The sequence below is a fragment of the Giraffa tippelskirchi genome, chromosome 5 (genome assembly GCF_054371585.1).
Source record: "Giraffa tippelskirchi isolate mGirTip1 chromosome 5, T2T-mGirTip1v1.2.pri, whole genome shotgun sequence".
Classification (NCBI taxonomy): domain Eukaryota; kingdom Metazoa; phylum Chordata; class Mammalia; order Artiodactyla; family Giraffidae; genus Giraffa; species Giraffa tippelskirchi.
The window spans coordinates 186,234,442-186,250,393 of NC_137279.1; the positions used below are offsets into that span (position 1 = coordinate 186,234,442).

The 15,952-nt window shown below is 52.9% G+C and overlaps 1 protein-coding gene across 2 annotated transcripts in view; it reads left to right on the top strand.

Moving 5' to 3' along the window:
- Positions 1–15,952, top strand: part of EFHD1 (EF-hand domain family member D1) — a 43,172-nt gene that overhangs the window by 9,986 nt on the left and 17,234 nt on the right. The window contains exon 2 of one of the 2 annotated variants that reach the window (XM_081490969.1): positions 15,153–15,322. In XM_081490969.1, coding sequence (XP_081347095.1) covers positions 15,209–15,322 — 114 coding nt within the window. In that variant the 5' untranslated portion in view covers positions 15,153–15,208. The remainder of the gene's footprint in view (positions 1–15,152; positions 15,323–15,952) is intronic. The other variant, XM_081490968.1, reaches the window with a different exon arrangement.

Sequence of the window (15,952 nt, forward strand, 5' to 3'; positions counted from 1 at the left end):
CTGGTGGGGATCTGCTCGATCTCAGGGGGCAGAAGGTGGGCAATGAAGCTGCAGTGAAACATGCAGCCTTGATTCTGTGTAGAGAAGAGAGAACTTTCTCATGGTTGGAGTTGTGGAGCAATGGAGAGAATGATCTCAAAGGTGGGAAGCCCCTTTGTCTGGAGTTCCAACGGAAGGTGGGTGGTCTGTCTTCATGGAGTGAGAGGTTTGCAGTAGGAAAGGGTTGGGAAGTTCTTGGGAGGCTGGGGGGATGGGCTAGATGACCTTCAGGGTCCCTTCTGGGCCAGGATTGGGCCAGCTTGGTCTGTGAGGGGCCAGCTGGTAAATATATTTGACCTTGTGGGGTCCCTAGGGCCACTCGGCCACTGTGATAGACAGTAGCTGCAGACAGTACATCCAAGAACCTAAACTCACCGGCATGGCCTCATCCAGAGAAAACTTGGTGAGTGGGGTTTGCCTGCAGGCCATGGTGTGCCGGCCCCTGTTCAAGGCAGTTGTTTTGAAAACTTCTGAATCCTGAGCCCTGTGAATCTTTGGTGGTCTCGTGCATCCCCTTCTTCATTTCTTGGCCTTTCTCCCTGTCTGTGGCCTTGGGTTTCACTGGCTGGGGCAGACCTCAAGCCCCCAGGGGAAAAGGAGCCAGAAGTGGAAGTGGACAGCAGAGTGAGCTTGGAACCTGGGACCCAGAGTCGCTTCTGGAAGATTTTTGCTGGAGCAGGAGCAACAGGTCTGTCTGCTTCTCTCGCCAACTCAGAGGGCTGGGCAGCTGGGAGCCCTCAGAAGGGCTGCCTTGGTGTTCCTTCCTCTGAGAGTTGGCCCAAGGTGTGTTTGAGCCGGGCTGTGGTTGGGGAGGACTTAGGGACTTCCCTAGTGGTCCATTGGTTAGGACTCTGCGCTTCTACAGCAGGGGGCACAGGTTCGATCCCTGGTCAGGGAACCAAGATCCCACAAGCTGAGTGGTACAGCCAAAAAAAGAGAGAGAGAGAGGGAGCTTAAAAACTCCAGATGAAAAGGAAAGTGAAAGCTAACTTGGTTGCACAAAGACCTTGGCCTTGGGTGTCTGCCTCCTTGAGCCCCATGGTTAGATGTGGCGTTCTTCATCTCAAGTTTTTAGACCAGCAAACCGCACCCCCACCAGTGCTCCTTTATTATCTTTATCATCTCTGATTTCTTCCTTTAGGAGGTCTCCAGGTGGAGAGGCGGGAGTGCTTGGGGCCAGCGCCCTCTGTGGTGGGCGTCTCCTACACTAATGGCTCTTGTGCCCTTTGAAAGTGTGGCTGTCTGATGTTGTCTTGCTAGCGGCCCTTCTCTGTGGGGAGGCCTTTGTGCAAGTCGTGGGTGGGTCGCTGTGTGTGTCCGGGGGTGTCCAGACCTGGCTTTGCTTTCTTTCAGTCTCAGCCTGGCGGCTCCGTGTGCTGCTAAATGAAAGTCGATTCTTTGATTTTTGGAAGCGAGGACTGGGTGGTCTGTCCCCACGCAAGGCTGCTTCTATTTGACAATACATCCTCGCGCTCTGCCAGCTTGGGCCAGGTTTGCAGGAAGTAGAAGGATGTCATTCAGGACTTAAAAACTGTCAGGTGCCCAAGGCTAGCCCCACTGCCCCTTCCTGGTCAGAATGGTGAAGGACCTCAAGGCTGTGACTGATCCCAGCCTTGGGGTGTCAGCTCCCGGGGATCCCCCAGCCCCACCTGGCACTGCTCCCTGAACACTGTGCCTGGGATGGTGGACCCCGGTCATCTGTCCTCTACCAACAAGGTCTGGCTGATGACAAGCCCAACCTTCAGGGACCTGGTGAGCTCTGTCCCAGCCTTGGAGAGGTGCTGGCCCTGATCCTGTGCAGCTCTGTCTGTCTTGGCCTCAGTGACAGGGTCTCTGTCCCCGACCTAAATGACAGGTGCTCCCCGCACTCTTTCCTACAAGGGCCAACTGTAGGAAATTACACTCTGATTGATTCCTATCCATCAGAGCCACTGCTAGCAGAGCACCTGCTATTCTGTGCAGCACTGTTACTAGCGTTTATACATCGTCAGCATGAGGAGGTGGGTGCTTTCAGCATCCTTCATTTTACAGATGGGGAAACCGAGGCACAGCGAAACTAGAATCTTGCCCAACATGACACACTGTGTAAGTGGCGGAGCTGGGGTTTGAACCCGGGTGGCCCATGTTCTTGTCCCTGTGCCACCAAATCTCAACCATCCTTTTTTTTAAAAAAAAATAGTTAATTTGTTTTTGGCTGTTCTGGGTCTTCACTGCTTCCCAGGTGGCCTTAGCGGTAAAGCATCTGCCTGCCAGTGCAGGCAACACAGAGATGCGGGTTCAATCCCTGGGTCGGGAAGATCGCCTGGAGAAGGGTCTTCCTTGCTCCGCTCGAGCTTTCTCTAGGGTGGTGAGCAGGGGCTACTACTCTTCGTTGCTGTGTGCAAGCTGCTCATCACAGTGGCTTCTCTTGTTGCGGAGCACAGGCTCTAGGCCTGCGGGCTTCAGTAGTTGTGGCGCACGGACTTAGTTGCTCTGCAGCATGTGGGATCTTCCTGGACCAGGGATCGAATCCGTGTCCTCTGCTTTGGCAGGTGGATTCTTTACCACTTTGCCAGGTGGATTGGGGCTTCCCTGGTGGCTCAGCTGGTAAAAAAAAATCCACCTGCAATGCGGGAGACCTGGGTTCGATCCCTGGGTTGGGAAGATCCCCTGGAGAAAGGAGCGGCCACCCACTCCAGTATTCTGGCCCGGAGAATTCCCTGGACTGTTATGGTCCACCAGGTGGCAAAGAGTTGGACATGACTGAGAGACTTTCACGTCACTTCACTCCTTCACCACTGGACCCCCAGGGAAGCCCTCAGCCATCCTCGACACCCTCCCCTGCACAGCCAGGCAGGGCCCTGAGTGGCAGGCTGCCTGACCTCCAGGACTCGAGGGACCACCCACTCCAGGCTCGGGGCTGCTGCCTCCTACGTGGCCTCCCCCGATCCATCCTACGTGCCAGAGCCCAGATCTCATTACCTTGCTTCCCTCTTGAGAAGCCCTGTGGTTGGGCACAGCTCACAACATTCGATGGCTCCCTATTGCCCATGGGACACAATCCAGACTCTTCACGATGACCCTTAAGGCCAGTCACGGCTGGCTACGGCATTCTTCTCCCTCGCTGGTTGCCCCCGCCGGGCCCTCCTCTGGCTGGGCTGTTGATCCCACAGCCCCCAACCTCCCTCACCTCCCCATCCACCAACCCCCATCTCCAGTCTGTCTGTTACTATTGATTCTTAGGAGGTTCTCCTTGCCCTCCATAGTGTTTATCCTAGTAAAGCAGGCTTGGCTCCTTTTTAAAAATATTTATTTTCGGCTCTTTGTTCCAGGGCGTGGGCTCAGTAGCTGCACAGCAGGTGGGATCTTAGTTCCTGTACCAGGAACCACCAGGGAAGTCCCCGGCCCTCCATGGCTGAGCATGGCTGACTTATTTCTTCAGTCCCCAGGGCTGGACCCCAGGCCACAGGCAGGGCAGGGGAGCCTTGACCTCTGTAGAGAAGTCTGAGCTCTGTTCTGTAGCTGTCCTGAAGCCCTAAACAGACCCCAGTGGAGCTTCCCAGCCCCCAGGGATGTCAGGAGTGGGAGCCTTCCATGGGGTGGTGCAGGCCCTTCTCTGGCAGTGGCACCAACTGCAGGCCACGTGGGCACAGACGGGCCTGTAAGTGAGACATGGAACAAGGAAAGTGACCACCTTCTCAGGTTGTCCCCGAGATCGCGTGACCACTCAGTGTGCAGTGGCAGCCTTAATTAGGTCACTCCTAGGTTCTTTCCACGGAGGGAGCTGCAGGTCTGGGCCCACAGCTGGGCTGCTGGATTTAGGGTGGTGCCAGCCCAGAGGAGGGGCTTGGGGGAGGAGCCGCTGCCCGGGAAGTGGTGGATGGAGGCGGAGGCTCTGAGGGCCCAGAGGTTGCCAGCCTGGGTGTCTTCCTTTCTGTTCGGAGGGACAGCTGAGTCGCCCACGGTCCACTTCCTCTGGGCCCGTGGTCCTTGGCCTCCCCCTCCCTCAGGGTCTCCTCTGTCCGTGTCCCTCCCTGACTCGAGCGCTTGAGAGTCGAGGGGGTGTGCGTCACTGCCAGAGCTGCACCAGGCCCGGCTGGGTCCGGATGTGGAAACCCCTAGTTGTTTGGGGTCACCCATCCCCCAAGATCCACAGGGCTCCTAAGAATTCCCAGGACAACTAGGTTTCCAGGGGCCCCCTTGGGCCCAGTTTCCCAGCCCATGAGGGCTTTTATGGGAGCTGTTGGGAGCTAAGGGCTTCCCTGGTGGCTCAGCTGATAAAGAATCCACCTGCAATGTGGGAGACTTGGGTTCCATCCCTATGTTGGGAAGATCCCCTGGAGAAGGGAAAGGCTACCCACTCCAGTACTATGGCCTTGAGAATTACATGGACTATAGTCCATGGGGCCGCTCAGACAACTGAACGACTTTCAATTTTTTTCAATTTTTTGGGAGCCAAGGGAGGTGCCCCATTGTTACAGCAAAGAACCTACCCCTGCTCATTTCCACCCCCCTGATCAGGAGTGCCCTTGTGGCCTCCACGGCCTCCATCAGGGAGTGCTCACGACAGGTGTCCCCTGAGACACCCTTTCTTCTCACCCTCCTTTCTGGATGAATAGCCTGGTAACTCTCAATTCCCAGACCCACTTGCTCTGTCCTTGTTCTCACACTGAGCCCCCAGCCGCCTGCACTTATCCAAACCCAGCAATTGTGCCCCGATTTCAAAAGGACCAAAGGGGGACCCCAGGATTAGTATCTTTCTCTTAATGAGACATTTTTCTTACTGAGCTAAAACTGAAAAAAAAAGAAATGAGCCCTTACTGATGAGCTGAGAGCCTTATCTGCCTTCCTGGGATCTCGGCGACAAGGGAGTCACTCTGGGGCAAAACCCAGACAAAACCCAAACCAAGGACACACAGCCCAGGACGTCACCGGGACCTTGAATCAGGGCTGTCTGACACCAGGAACACACTCCCATCTCCTGCCACCTCCGCCTTCCTCAGGAGGAGTCCACCTGGGCTCCCGTGGACCCAATTGTGCCCTGTTTCATTTGCCAGGTCAGAAGCTTTCCAGGGCTCATCCCTCCTTACCCCGTCACTCGTGACCAGAGGGTTCTTGGCACTTGGACCCTGCGTGTGGCTGAAGCACTTTGCACTCCTGACCTGTTAACTAGTGTCACTAGCACGTTCCTTTCGGGGCTGGGGCGGGAGGTGGTCACAGGGGGCCTGGCTTGCTTTATGTTTGCCCTGGGGTGCTGGCATCAGTGAGAGAATTTGCATGTAGCTGGAGCCTCCCAATTTGAAGCCATTTGCAGCCTGAGAGCATGGGGCTAGGGGAAGCTCAGCTCACCCTCGGTTCCCTCTCCTTCTGAATCCGTGTGGAGGGTCCCTGGTGGGGGCAGTGCGTTCCCACTGCAGGCATTTGGGACAAAGCAGGTTTCCCTGCTTCTCTCAACACCCTAGGTAGCAGCGGCCTGACTCTGCGTCCCCTCTGCTGTCTTGCGGGGCCCTGAGCTCATGGTGGGTGCTCTGTAGGGGTTGGGGGTGGCCCCTCAGCTCTGCCCTGCCACCCTGCTTTTCGTTATAAGCTTCCAGACACCATGTATGGACCTACAGGGGGCTGGTCTCCTGCAGCCTGTAGAGGTGCTGCTGCTGTGGTTGTTCAGTCACTTAGTCGTGTCCGACTCTTTGCGACCCCATGGACAGCAGCGTGCCGGGCTCCTCTGTCCTCCGCTGTCTCCCAGAGTTTGCTCAAACTCATGTCCATCAAATGCTATCTAACCATCTCCTCTGGTGGCAGAGGGTGAGATGGTAAAGCTGCTGGCCTCTTTCCAGAAGAAGCAGGGTATCAGCCAAAGGTGCATCCCTGCAGCACGGGCTGCGCCCAGGACAGGGGAGGCTGGCGTTCACCTGACCCAGAGCCACTGCCGCCTCACCTTCGCCCTGCCCGCGTCTCTCCACAGTGGGTAGCGTTCTGCCCCAGCCGGCTTAGTCTGCTCACTCCATGGCCCCACCCCGCTCCTCACCCCCCATCCATCCTGCACATGGAGCTGAGAGCTCTTTTCTGAAACACCTATCTGATGTCGCGTCTCTGCTTCACACTTTTTGGGGGTTGCCCTCATCCCCCCATTAGGAAGACACAGTTTTCCCAGATTGCCTTGTGGGACAGGACCCCCTCCCTGCTTCTGGGACATCCCATCCCCTCTGGACCTCACTGGGGACTGGGGCTCCCTCCCAGGGCTCTGCAGCCTTGCTGCTGTCAGATCCAGCTCTGCCTAAGTTCCCGTCCTATCACAGCTCAACCGGCTGTACCTCTGCCTCCCTGCTGGGACCGGTCTCTGTGTTTGTTCTCTTTCATCTCTGGGGAGGCCCCGGGTAGACCTGAGCCAGGTGGTGACTGAGTGAATGGAGTTGGTCCCGCAGAGGTGGCCGGAGGCAGCCTGATTGGAAATCAGGCTCTGGATTCGAGCTTTTGTGCTTAATTCCTCAGAGTCTTCCTTCCTCAGAGCCTGCAGACTCCTAGTTTGCCTGCAGTGGTAACACATTGGAGACGGGGTTTCTCAGTCTGCAGTGAATCAGGAGGGAGGGGAGGGAGGAGGGAGGAGGAAGATGCAGATAATTTGAGAGCTGGGGGACTGCATAAAGACAGGAAACCAGGACCTCAGAGAAGGGGCAGGCAGGGAGGCCTGGAGGAGGAACACAGTCCTGTGACCTGGGGGAACCGACTCCTCGGAAAAGCCCCTGATGCTGGGAAAGAGTGAAGGCAGGAGGAGAAGGGGACAGCAGAGGATGAGATGGTTGGATGGCATCACTGACTCAATGGCCATGAGTTTGAGTAAACTCTGGGAGTTGGTGATGGACAGGGAGGCCTGGCATGCTGCAGTCCATGGAGTCGCAAAGAGTCGGACATGACTAGGTGACTGAACTGAACTGATCTGGGGGAGGGGGCTGAGCTCATCTGGGTAGACACAGTTGGGACACTCACGTGGGAAAGGCCACCTGCTTCGGGCATAGTCTGGTACCGTGCCCTTCTCCTACCTGAAAGAGCCTGGGCAGCAGTGGGGGAACCTTGTGAAAATGCAGGTTCTGATTTAGCAGGTCTGGGGACAGGAAATTCTGTACCTTGGACAATCCTGGGCCACTGGTCCAGGGACGACACTTTGAGTGGCCAGAGCCTGCCTGTCTGAAGCTGGGGGTCTGAGATTCCGGTGCCCTGAGGCCTAGGCACCCCTCCCCCAACATTAAGAGTAAGGCATTTTCTGGGGCGCTGCCATTTCCTGAGAACCCCCTACCCCCTGGGGATCCCCGGGGTGGTTTCTGATGGCGGAGCCCCAGGCAAACAAAGGCTGGCCTGCTTCTTTCTTCCTTGATAGCAGGATTATTCTGGGGAGGTGAAACCCAAGAAAACCCAGGGGCTCTGCACAGTGGAGCCCAGAAAGCAAGCCATTAATGGACCAACACTGGGTGGATGCTGGAAACTGGCCCCTGCCCCCTAGCCTCTCTCCCTTGCTGGCAGGGCCTTTGGCAGAGTGAGACTTAGGGCTCACTTGGGCCCCTTTGGCCAGGCTGGGGGCTTTCCCAGTTCACAGGCCCAATTTGGGGACCTCAGACCATCCTGCTTTCACCCCACCCGGTTCCACCAGCCAGTGATGGCCCCAGCCAGAGTTAGAAAGCCCTCAAGTGAGCCCTAGGAGGGCAGATCTGATGCTGTCACCCAGAAGGCTGGGTGACGAGAGTTAATCTGTAAGGGCTGCTTGCAAATTCAGCCCAAGAGGCCGCGGCAGGCTGTGGACTGTGGTTTCTTCCAGAATGCTAAAGGTGGTGGATGCTGTTTGAGGCCAGTGGGAGTGGATACCTCTTCAACAGCAGCCCTGGAAGTTGTCTGCTTCCTCTTCACGGCTGCGGACAGGTCCTACTTTTAAATATAGCTCCCTCCCGTTGCACGCTTACCAGGTACAGGGGCCAGAGCTGGCGTGTTATCTTTTTTTGGCCCCTCTACAGCTCTGCACGGCACAGACAGCTCAGTGATAGTCTGCAGTGGGCTTGCCAGCCCGTCTTTCCCAAGTGAATGGCAAGGGTGTGACTGCACCCAGGCCTGTATCTGCAGGGCCATGTACACCTCTGATGGGACCAGAATCTCCCCTCTAACAGATCCTAGAGAATAGCAAGAGGAAGGGAATGTGCACTTCAAAGCAAAGGCATGAAAAAAAGCTCATCAATCCAGAAGAGGGCTAGAAGGAAGCCCTAGAAGACAAACAAGTTTGCGGGGCGGGGAGGCAGGTCTTGGGACCATGAGTGGCTTTTCTTTTTAATATCCTAGACTGCCTTTAAGAGGGAAAATGTGGGTTAAAATTTAAATTATAGGGGGGAAAAAACTGGTGTATGGAGCTAAGATGTTGGTAGAGGAGGAGCCAAGGACTTAAGGGAACACCAATGAGCCTGCGAGCATTTGAAATAGTATATAAACTGTGGACGGGTGAGGAAAGGAAATATTTCAATGCTTTGAAAAGGGGGAGGAGGGTGCAGCTTAAACCAGACTTGGTAGGGGGAAGGAAAGCCCCACATGTGGAGGACTTAGCAACATAGCTCCTGTTATGTCTGCCAACATCATGGATACAAATTGTAAAACATCTGACTTGCACAGTTAACTAGTGGTCTGTTTGTCGGAATATCGTATATGCACTCTATCACCACCTGTCAAGGGGGGTGACTAATTACCACCTCACAGCTCTGCTGAATTAAATAAGGTGATTTAGCACAGTGCCTGGCACTTAGGAAGTGCTCGACAAAGAGTAAACGCAGGCCACCTATTATTAATGCTTCATAGGAATGTTGAAAGGGTTCATGTATGAGACAATGTGTGGCGAACTGCAAAGCAGACCAGTGGTAGTTATTAGGTGCTTTGAACCCCATTGTCTGGGCTGAAGACAGATGGTCATTGGATGCTTTGAGAGGAGCAGATAAAACCGTGAGATGATGAGGGGGCCCCTGGGAGGGTTTTTCTGCCTGCTTTGCAAATGCAGGCCTTGGAGGAGGTGGCTGTGGACCAACCCTCAGAGACGGTGACTTTAAAGGGAGAAGGGCATGCTTCAGGATTATGAATCCCAGTTCCAAGGGGAGGGCGGGGACACCACTAGTGTGGTCTCTTTCTAGTCTGGCCGGGATTTAACAATGGCGCTTGGCTGGTGCTTCAGGCAGGAACAAAGGGACGCAGTCTTTGCTGGGTCCCTGGGAGTGGAGGCGCTGGCTGGCTCGTGACCCCTGTCTTCCCTGCCCCTCTTCCCTCGGAGACGTCCCCTCTCTGTCCACACATGGGCGTTATTCCTGGGCCAAACTGGCCCTCTGGCCGGATGCCGGACCCATTCCTCCATCTGGGATTTGCTCCCCACCGATGTGGTGGGCTTTTGCCCCCACTGTGGTCAACCCCCAATTTCCTACCTGTTTAAAGAAATGTGGATTCATTTCACCTGTTCGTCAGCCTTCACCAAGGCTGTTTCTCACACATTTGCCCTTTTTTCTTAGGCCTGGGAAGTATTTCAGGCTTGAGGGCTTAAGAGAAGTTTTCCAACCTTTCATGGCCCTTCTCAGTCAGAACCCCAGAGAAATGCAGGGGTAGGGCCTCCGAGCCTCTCGCTGCCTGTGGCCCCAGCCTGACCGCCCTTCAGGCTGGGGAGCCTGTGCTGGCTGTGGGCTCAGGTGATGGGGGGTGGCCCTGGACCTCCCTGCCCCTCCCTGCCCCTGCCGGGTGAGGACAAACTCCTGCCTGTTCCCTGACCTTTTCTTATCTCGTCCCAGTTCATCTCCTGTTCCCGAGGCCCCCTCCCTTCTCCTCACCCTTGAGCTTTTGTCAGCTGCTCTCTTCTTCCCTTCATTTCCCTTCCTTTCTTCTCTGCGTTCGGACCCCAACCCTCTGCCTCTGCCCCGGAAGATCTGTACCTTGGATGCATCCCCTCTTCATGGCTTCCGTCTCCTCTGCAGACTTCGTTGGGACCTGCTCTGTGTGCTGAGCAGAGGGCAGGGAACACCCGTCCACACTCTGGGCCTGGAGGGGAGAACACAGGGTCCGTTAACCTGGCCGCCTTTCTGAGGTAGTATTGCCCAATGTTTCTGAGGAAACATTGCTGTTTCCCCAAGTATTTTCCTTGGAACGATTGCTTAGAGGAGCCTCCCCCCAGTGGAAAGTCCCTGAACGCAGAGGACTGTGTGGCCCAAGAGCTGTTTTCCTCAGACACATGACCATATGGAAGGCTTTGGAAAGTTCCACACTAAAGAAGCCTGTTTACTTGGAGCAGGACTCCCTGTAACAGAGACCGTCCCTCCGGCCTATTTGTCAGAGTCTTCTCACCTCAGGTCTTGTGTTAGCTGTTTTTGCCAGAAAGGTCTTCCTTGTTGTTGTTCAGTCGCTAGGTCGCCTCCGACTCTTTGCAACCCCGTGGACTACAGCTCGCAACCCTCAGAGACAGTCTTCCCTGAGTCGGGAAGATCCCCTGGAGGAGGGCATGGCAACCCACTCCAGTGTTCTTGCCTGGAGAAGCCCATGGACAAAAGAGCCTGGCAGGCTACAGTCCGTAGAGTCTCAAAGAGTTGGACACAAGTGAAGTGAATTAGCACGCGTGCTAACAATAATAAACAGTGACTCCCCATTCCCCACTCTCTCCGCCACCATTCTCCTTTCTGTCCGTGAATCTGACTATTCTCAGAGTGTCAGACAGGTGGAATCATGCAGAATTTGTCCTTTCGCATCTGACTTACTTTCACTTAGCATAATGTCTTCAGGGTTCATTCATGCTGTGATGGGGGCCACCCTTCCTTGTGGTGCGCGGGCTTAGCTGCTCCACAGCATGTAGGGATCTTTTCCCAGATCAGGGATTGAATGTGTGTCTCCTGCATGGGCAGGCGGATTTACCACTGATCCAGCTGGGAAGCCCTGCCGCAGCAAATTTGACAGTCAGCACTCTTCCTAGGTGGCCTACTTATACCTACCTAACAGACAAGCCACTGAATTGTATGGGCATCTACCCCTGTTTATCTTTCCCTCCAGAAGCCTGATAGAGGGCCTTGCTGATTCTGATAGAGTCAGTCCTGGTGGTCTCGTGGACCTGCCTGACCGTCTTGTTTCAAAAGCAAGTGAGCCTGTGACAGACCCAGCAGTTCTGCTCTGGGATATTGACCCAAGGGAAATGAAGGCATATGTCCATACAAAAACTTGGAGAGAAGTATTCATAGCAGCATGATTCATCATAGCCAGAAGTGGAAACAACTCAAATGTCTCTCAGCTGGTGAATGGATAAACAAAATATGGTATATTTATACAATAGAATATTATTCAGCAATAAATAGCAAGAATAAAACAGTGATTGATGTGTGCTACATGGGTGGACCTTGAAAACATTGCACTAAGTGAAGGAAGCCAGACCCAAAAAGTCACATATAGTATGATTCTATTTATATGAAATGCCAAGAATAGGCAAATACACAGAGAAAGAAAGAAAGCTGGTAGTTGCTAGAAATTGAGAAGAGGGAATGGGGAATGACTGCTACAGGGCATGGAGTTCTTTTCGGGATGATGAAAATGTTGAGGAGTCATTAATAGGTAGTGATGATGGTTCCACAACATTGTGAGAATGCTAAGAATCACTGACGTATGCAATTTAAACCGAGCCGCTATAGCTCAGTTGGTAAAGAATCTGCCTGCAATGCAGGAGACCCCAGTTCAATTCCTGGGTTGGGAAGATCTGCTGGAGAAGGGATAGGCTACCCACTCCAATATTCCTGGGCCTCCCTGGTGACTCAACTGGTAAAGAATCCGCTTGCCATGCGGGAGACCTGGGTTTGATCCCTAGGTTAGGGAGATTCCCTGGAGAAGGGAAATCTACCCACTCCAGTATTCCGTCCTGGAGAATTCCATGGACTGTATAGTCCATGGAGTCGTAAAGAGTCGAACACGACTGAGCGACTTTCACTTCCACTGCAATTTAAAAGAGTGAATTTTGTGGTATATAAATTGTATCTCAATAAAGCTGCTAGTTTCAATGTTCAAGTTCTTTTAAAATTTTATTTACTGATTTATTTTTGGCTGCTCTGGGTCTTCGTTGCTGTGCATGGGCTTTCTCTAGTTGTGGCAAGCAGGGGCTACAAGGCACTCGGGCTCCAAGAGTAGTGGCTAAGACCCGGGCTTAGTTGCTCCGAGTCATGTGGGATCTTCGTGAACCAGGTATTGAACCTGTGTCTCCTGCACTGGCAGGCGGATTCTTAACCACTGGACCACCAGGGAAGAATGATAAAGCTATTCTTTTTTTTTTTTTTTAAAGTTAAAAACCAAGAAAATAAGGCCAGTCCCTGAACCACTTTTACGAAACCCCTAGCAATCACTGCTTCCTCTTTTAAGTGCTCACAAACCATCTGTTGATAATACTAGATCCTGAGCTAGTCCATCTGTGATTTATAAACTCTGCCTGCTTCCTGGAAACCCTGGCACACCTGGAAACCGCACTGGAACACCTGTCTTCTCCTTCAGGTTTCTCAGAGCCCACCAACAGGCTTCCGGGGGCCTCATCTGTGAACTTTAGCATCTTGCAACATGATCCTTCAAGCCAAGAAGGTGGTAGGAGTCCAGGGGGAGGGAGCACAGAGCTGCCTGGAGCAGGTGGCATCTGCTGAGGAACAGAGGGCAGACAGTGTTGTTGGAGATCAGAGGAAGGGGGGCAGCTCCTTGGCTCCGGGGGACAGAAAAGGCCACCGAGGAGGGCAAGGTGGGGGTATGTTGTGGGTGGGAGGAACGGCATGAGCTGGCCACTGTGGCTGGGACACAGCACGCTGGGCAGTACTAGGCTTCATCTCCAGCAAGACCACGTGGGCCTCAAAATACCACCAGCCCACACGGTTAGATTTCTGGATGCCCACAGGCTACATTGCTTGGCTGGGGGTGTGGTGTAGTTCCCAACAATGGTGGTTTCTTTTGTGGAATTGAGGGTGGGTGGGACATACAGTCAAGAAGTCTGTTTTTTGGTTTGTTCATGTATTTAATTTTTTTTAACTGTGGTAAAATATACATAATGTTTACCATCTTGGCCATTTAAGTGTTGAGATCACCATATGTTCACATTCTTGTGTAACCATCGCCACCTTCCATTTCCAGGACCCTTTCCTCATCCCAAGTTGAAACAGTAGCTCCCACCCCACCCCACTTCCCCCTGGTCCCTAGTAGCTACTCTAGGAATTCTGCAAATCTCATATAAGTGGAATTATGCAGGTTTGTCACTTTGTGTCTGGTTTATTTAAATCTTAGCACAATGTTCTCAAGTTTCATCCGTGTTATAGCATGTATTCAGTTCAGTTGCTCAGCGGTGTCTGACTCTTTTTGATACCATGAACTGCAGCACACCAGGCTTCCCGGTCCATCACCAACTCCTGGAACTTGCTCAAACTCATGTCCATCGAGTTGGTGATGCCGTCCAACCATCTCATCCTCTGTTGTCCCCTTCTCCTCCTGCCTTCATTCTTTTCCAGCATCAGGGTCTTTTCCAATGAGTCAGTTCTTTGCATCAGGTGGCCAAAGTATTGGAGCTTCAGCTTCAACATCAGTCCTTCCAATGCATATTCAGGACTGATTTCCTTTAGGATGACTGGTTTGATCTCCATGCAGTCAAAGAGTCTTCTCCCACACCACAGTTCAAAGCATCAATTCTTCTGCGCTCAGCTTTCTTTATAGTCCAACTCTCACATCCATACATGACTACTGGAAAAACCATAGCTTTGACTGTATGGACCTTTGTCAGCAAAGTATAGAATTTCATTTTTAAAATAATTTTGTTTCTTTATTTTTGACCTCGCTGGGTCTTTGTTGCTACAAGGGCTTTCTCTAGTTGTCGTACGTGGGCTTCTCGTCGTAGTGGCTTCTCTTGTTGCAGAGCACAGGCTCTACGGTGCTCAGGCTTTAGTAGTTGCTGCCCGTGGGCTCAGTAGTTGTGGCTCCTGGGCTTAATTACTCTGCATTATGTAGAATCTTCCTGGACCAGGGATCAAACCCATGTTCCCTGCATTGGCATGTGGATTCTTATCCACTTCACCACCAGGGAAGACCAGAATTTCGTTTTTGAAATGGTGAATAATATGCTATTGGGTGAATATATAATGTCCCATTGTATGGATATACCTCATTTTGTTTATCTGTTCGTCCATCAGGGGATTCTGGGTTTGTTTCCAGCTCTGGACTGTTCTCAATGGATTTGATGGGATCTCTGGGGAGTGGAGAACAGGATGGATTTGCTGGGAGAAGAGCCAGGGAGTCTGTGAGAAGCTCCATAATAGCCCAACTGTGTAGACAAGGATGCTGGGGGTGGGGCTGGGTGGAGTGGCTGGGACAGAAGAACAGAGGCTGAGGAAGGCTCCCATGGGGCTGACCCAGGCACTCGGGAGTACAGGGCAGGGCCAGGATCCCTGCCGTGGGAAGGCTGAGGTTGTTTCTAGCTGGGAGGCTGGGGGCACCATCAGCAGAGGTGCTGGCTCCATGTCAAAACTTGACCAAGAGTTTTGTGCCGCCACCCGGCTCACCTGTGACATCTGGGCGTGACCATTCAGACCTGGGGACTGGATGTCTGTGAGCCGGAGGGTGAAGCGTGAAACCAGAGTGCCAGGTTGAGATAGCAGCTTCCAGAGATGGGAGACCTGCGGATGAGAGGGGTGGTGGGTGGGAATGAGTTGGCGGGGACCCAGGGACCAGTGACCAAAGGAAGCTTCCAGAACCATCAGCGTAATAGAGTGGGTGCATAGGGTGCCTTGTGGCAGCCCTTCCATTGTCCAGCATTAGGAGGTTCCGTGGATGTTTCTTGACCGAAACAGGGAAAAATAAGGTAAACAAGGCATGTTTTTCATCCTCAGGAAACTTAATGGCCTAATTAAGGCGTTAACAGATATGAAAACACTCCTGGAGTCCAAGACCCGCTTTGAGTTGGATCCTGAAGAGTCCGGAGGTGTTGAAGGAGAGGCAGGGGACCCTTCCAATGCAGTGACCCTGGTGGACACTGCAAGGCAGGAGTTGTTTGAGTCATTTTTCAGTAACTAAGGCCAAAAGCATTATGCGTTTGGTAGATTAACAAGTGTCTTTTGGTCCTGGCCATGGCTATCCCTCACCAGCACCCTGCGTTTGACCCCACAGGTATGACGCTGGAAGGGATGGCTTCATTGACCTGATGGAGCTGAAGCTGATGATGGAAAAGCTGGGGGCCCCCCAGACCCACCTGGGCCTGAAGAGCATGATCAAGGAGGTGGACGAGGATTTTGATGGCAAACTCAGCTTCCGTGAGGTACCTACATCCTGCTGGCCCTGAGCCCCTGGATGGGGAGGACCCCTGAGAGAACCTGCCAATTTTCCGTCCCCTGGAGTACACAATGGCTCGGGCCCCTCTAGAGAGCTGCTTGGATATTTAACCTGCAGTTCTGCTTTTTAACATACTTTTAAGGAGCTAGTGAGCCACAGTGCTGGCATGAGAAAAAGCTCAGCAAGCTATTTGAAAGTCACTTTGGGTAGGATAGCCTCCTTTGGGTAAAATGGTAAGTATTGAGGAATCTGGAGGGATGTTCACCAAAATATTCATAGTGAATGTTTGTGGGTGCAAAGTTTTGGTGGTTTTTAGTTTTACACTTTAAAAATATATTTAAACTGTTAATTTTTATGTTGTTGCTGTTTAGTCACTAAGTCCTGTCCAACTGTTTGCAAACCCATGGACTGTAGCCCGCCAGGCTCCTCTGTTCATGGAATTTCCCAGGCAAGAATGCTGGAGTGAGTTGCCATTTCCTTCTCCAGGGGATCTTCCTGACCCGGGGATTGTACCCTCATCTCCTGCTTGGCAGGTGGATTGTTTACCACTGAACCACGTGGAAAGCCCATTAATTTTTAAAATAAGCATTTTAAAGTAGTTTTTTTAAAAAAACAA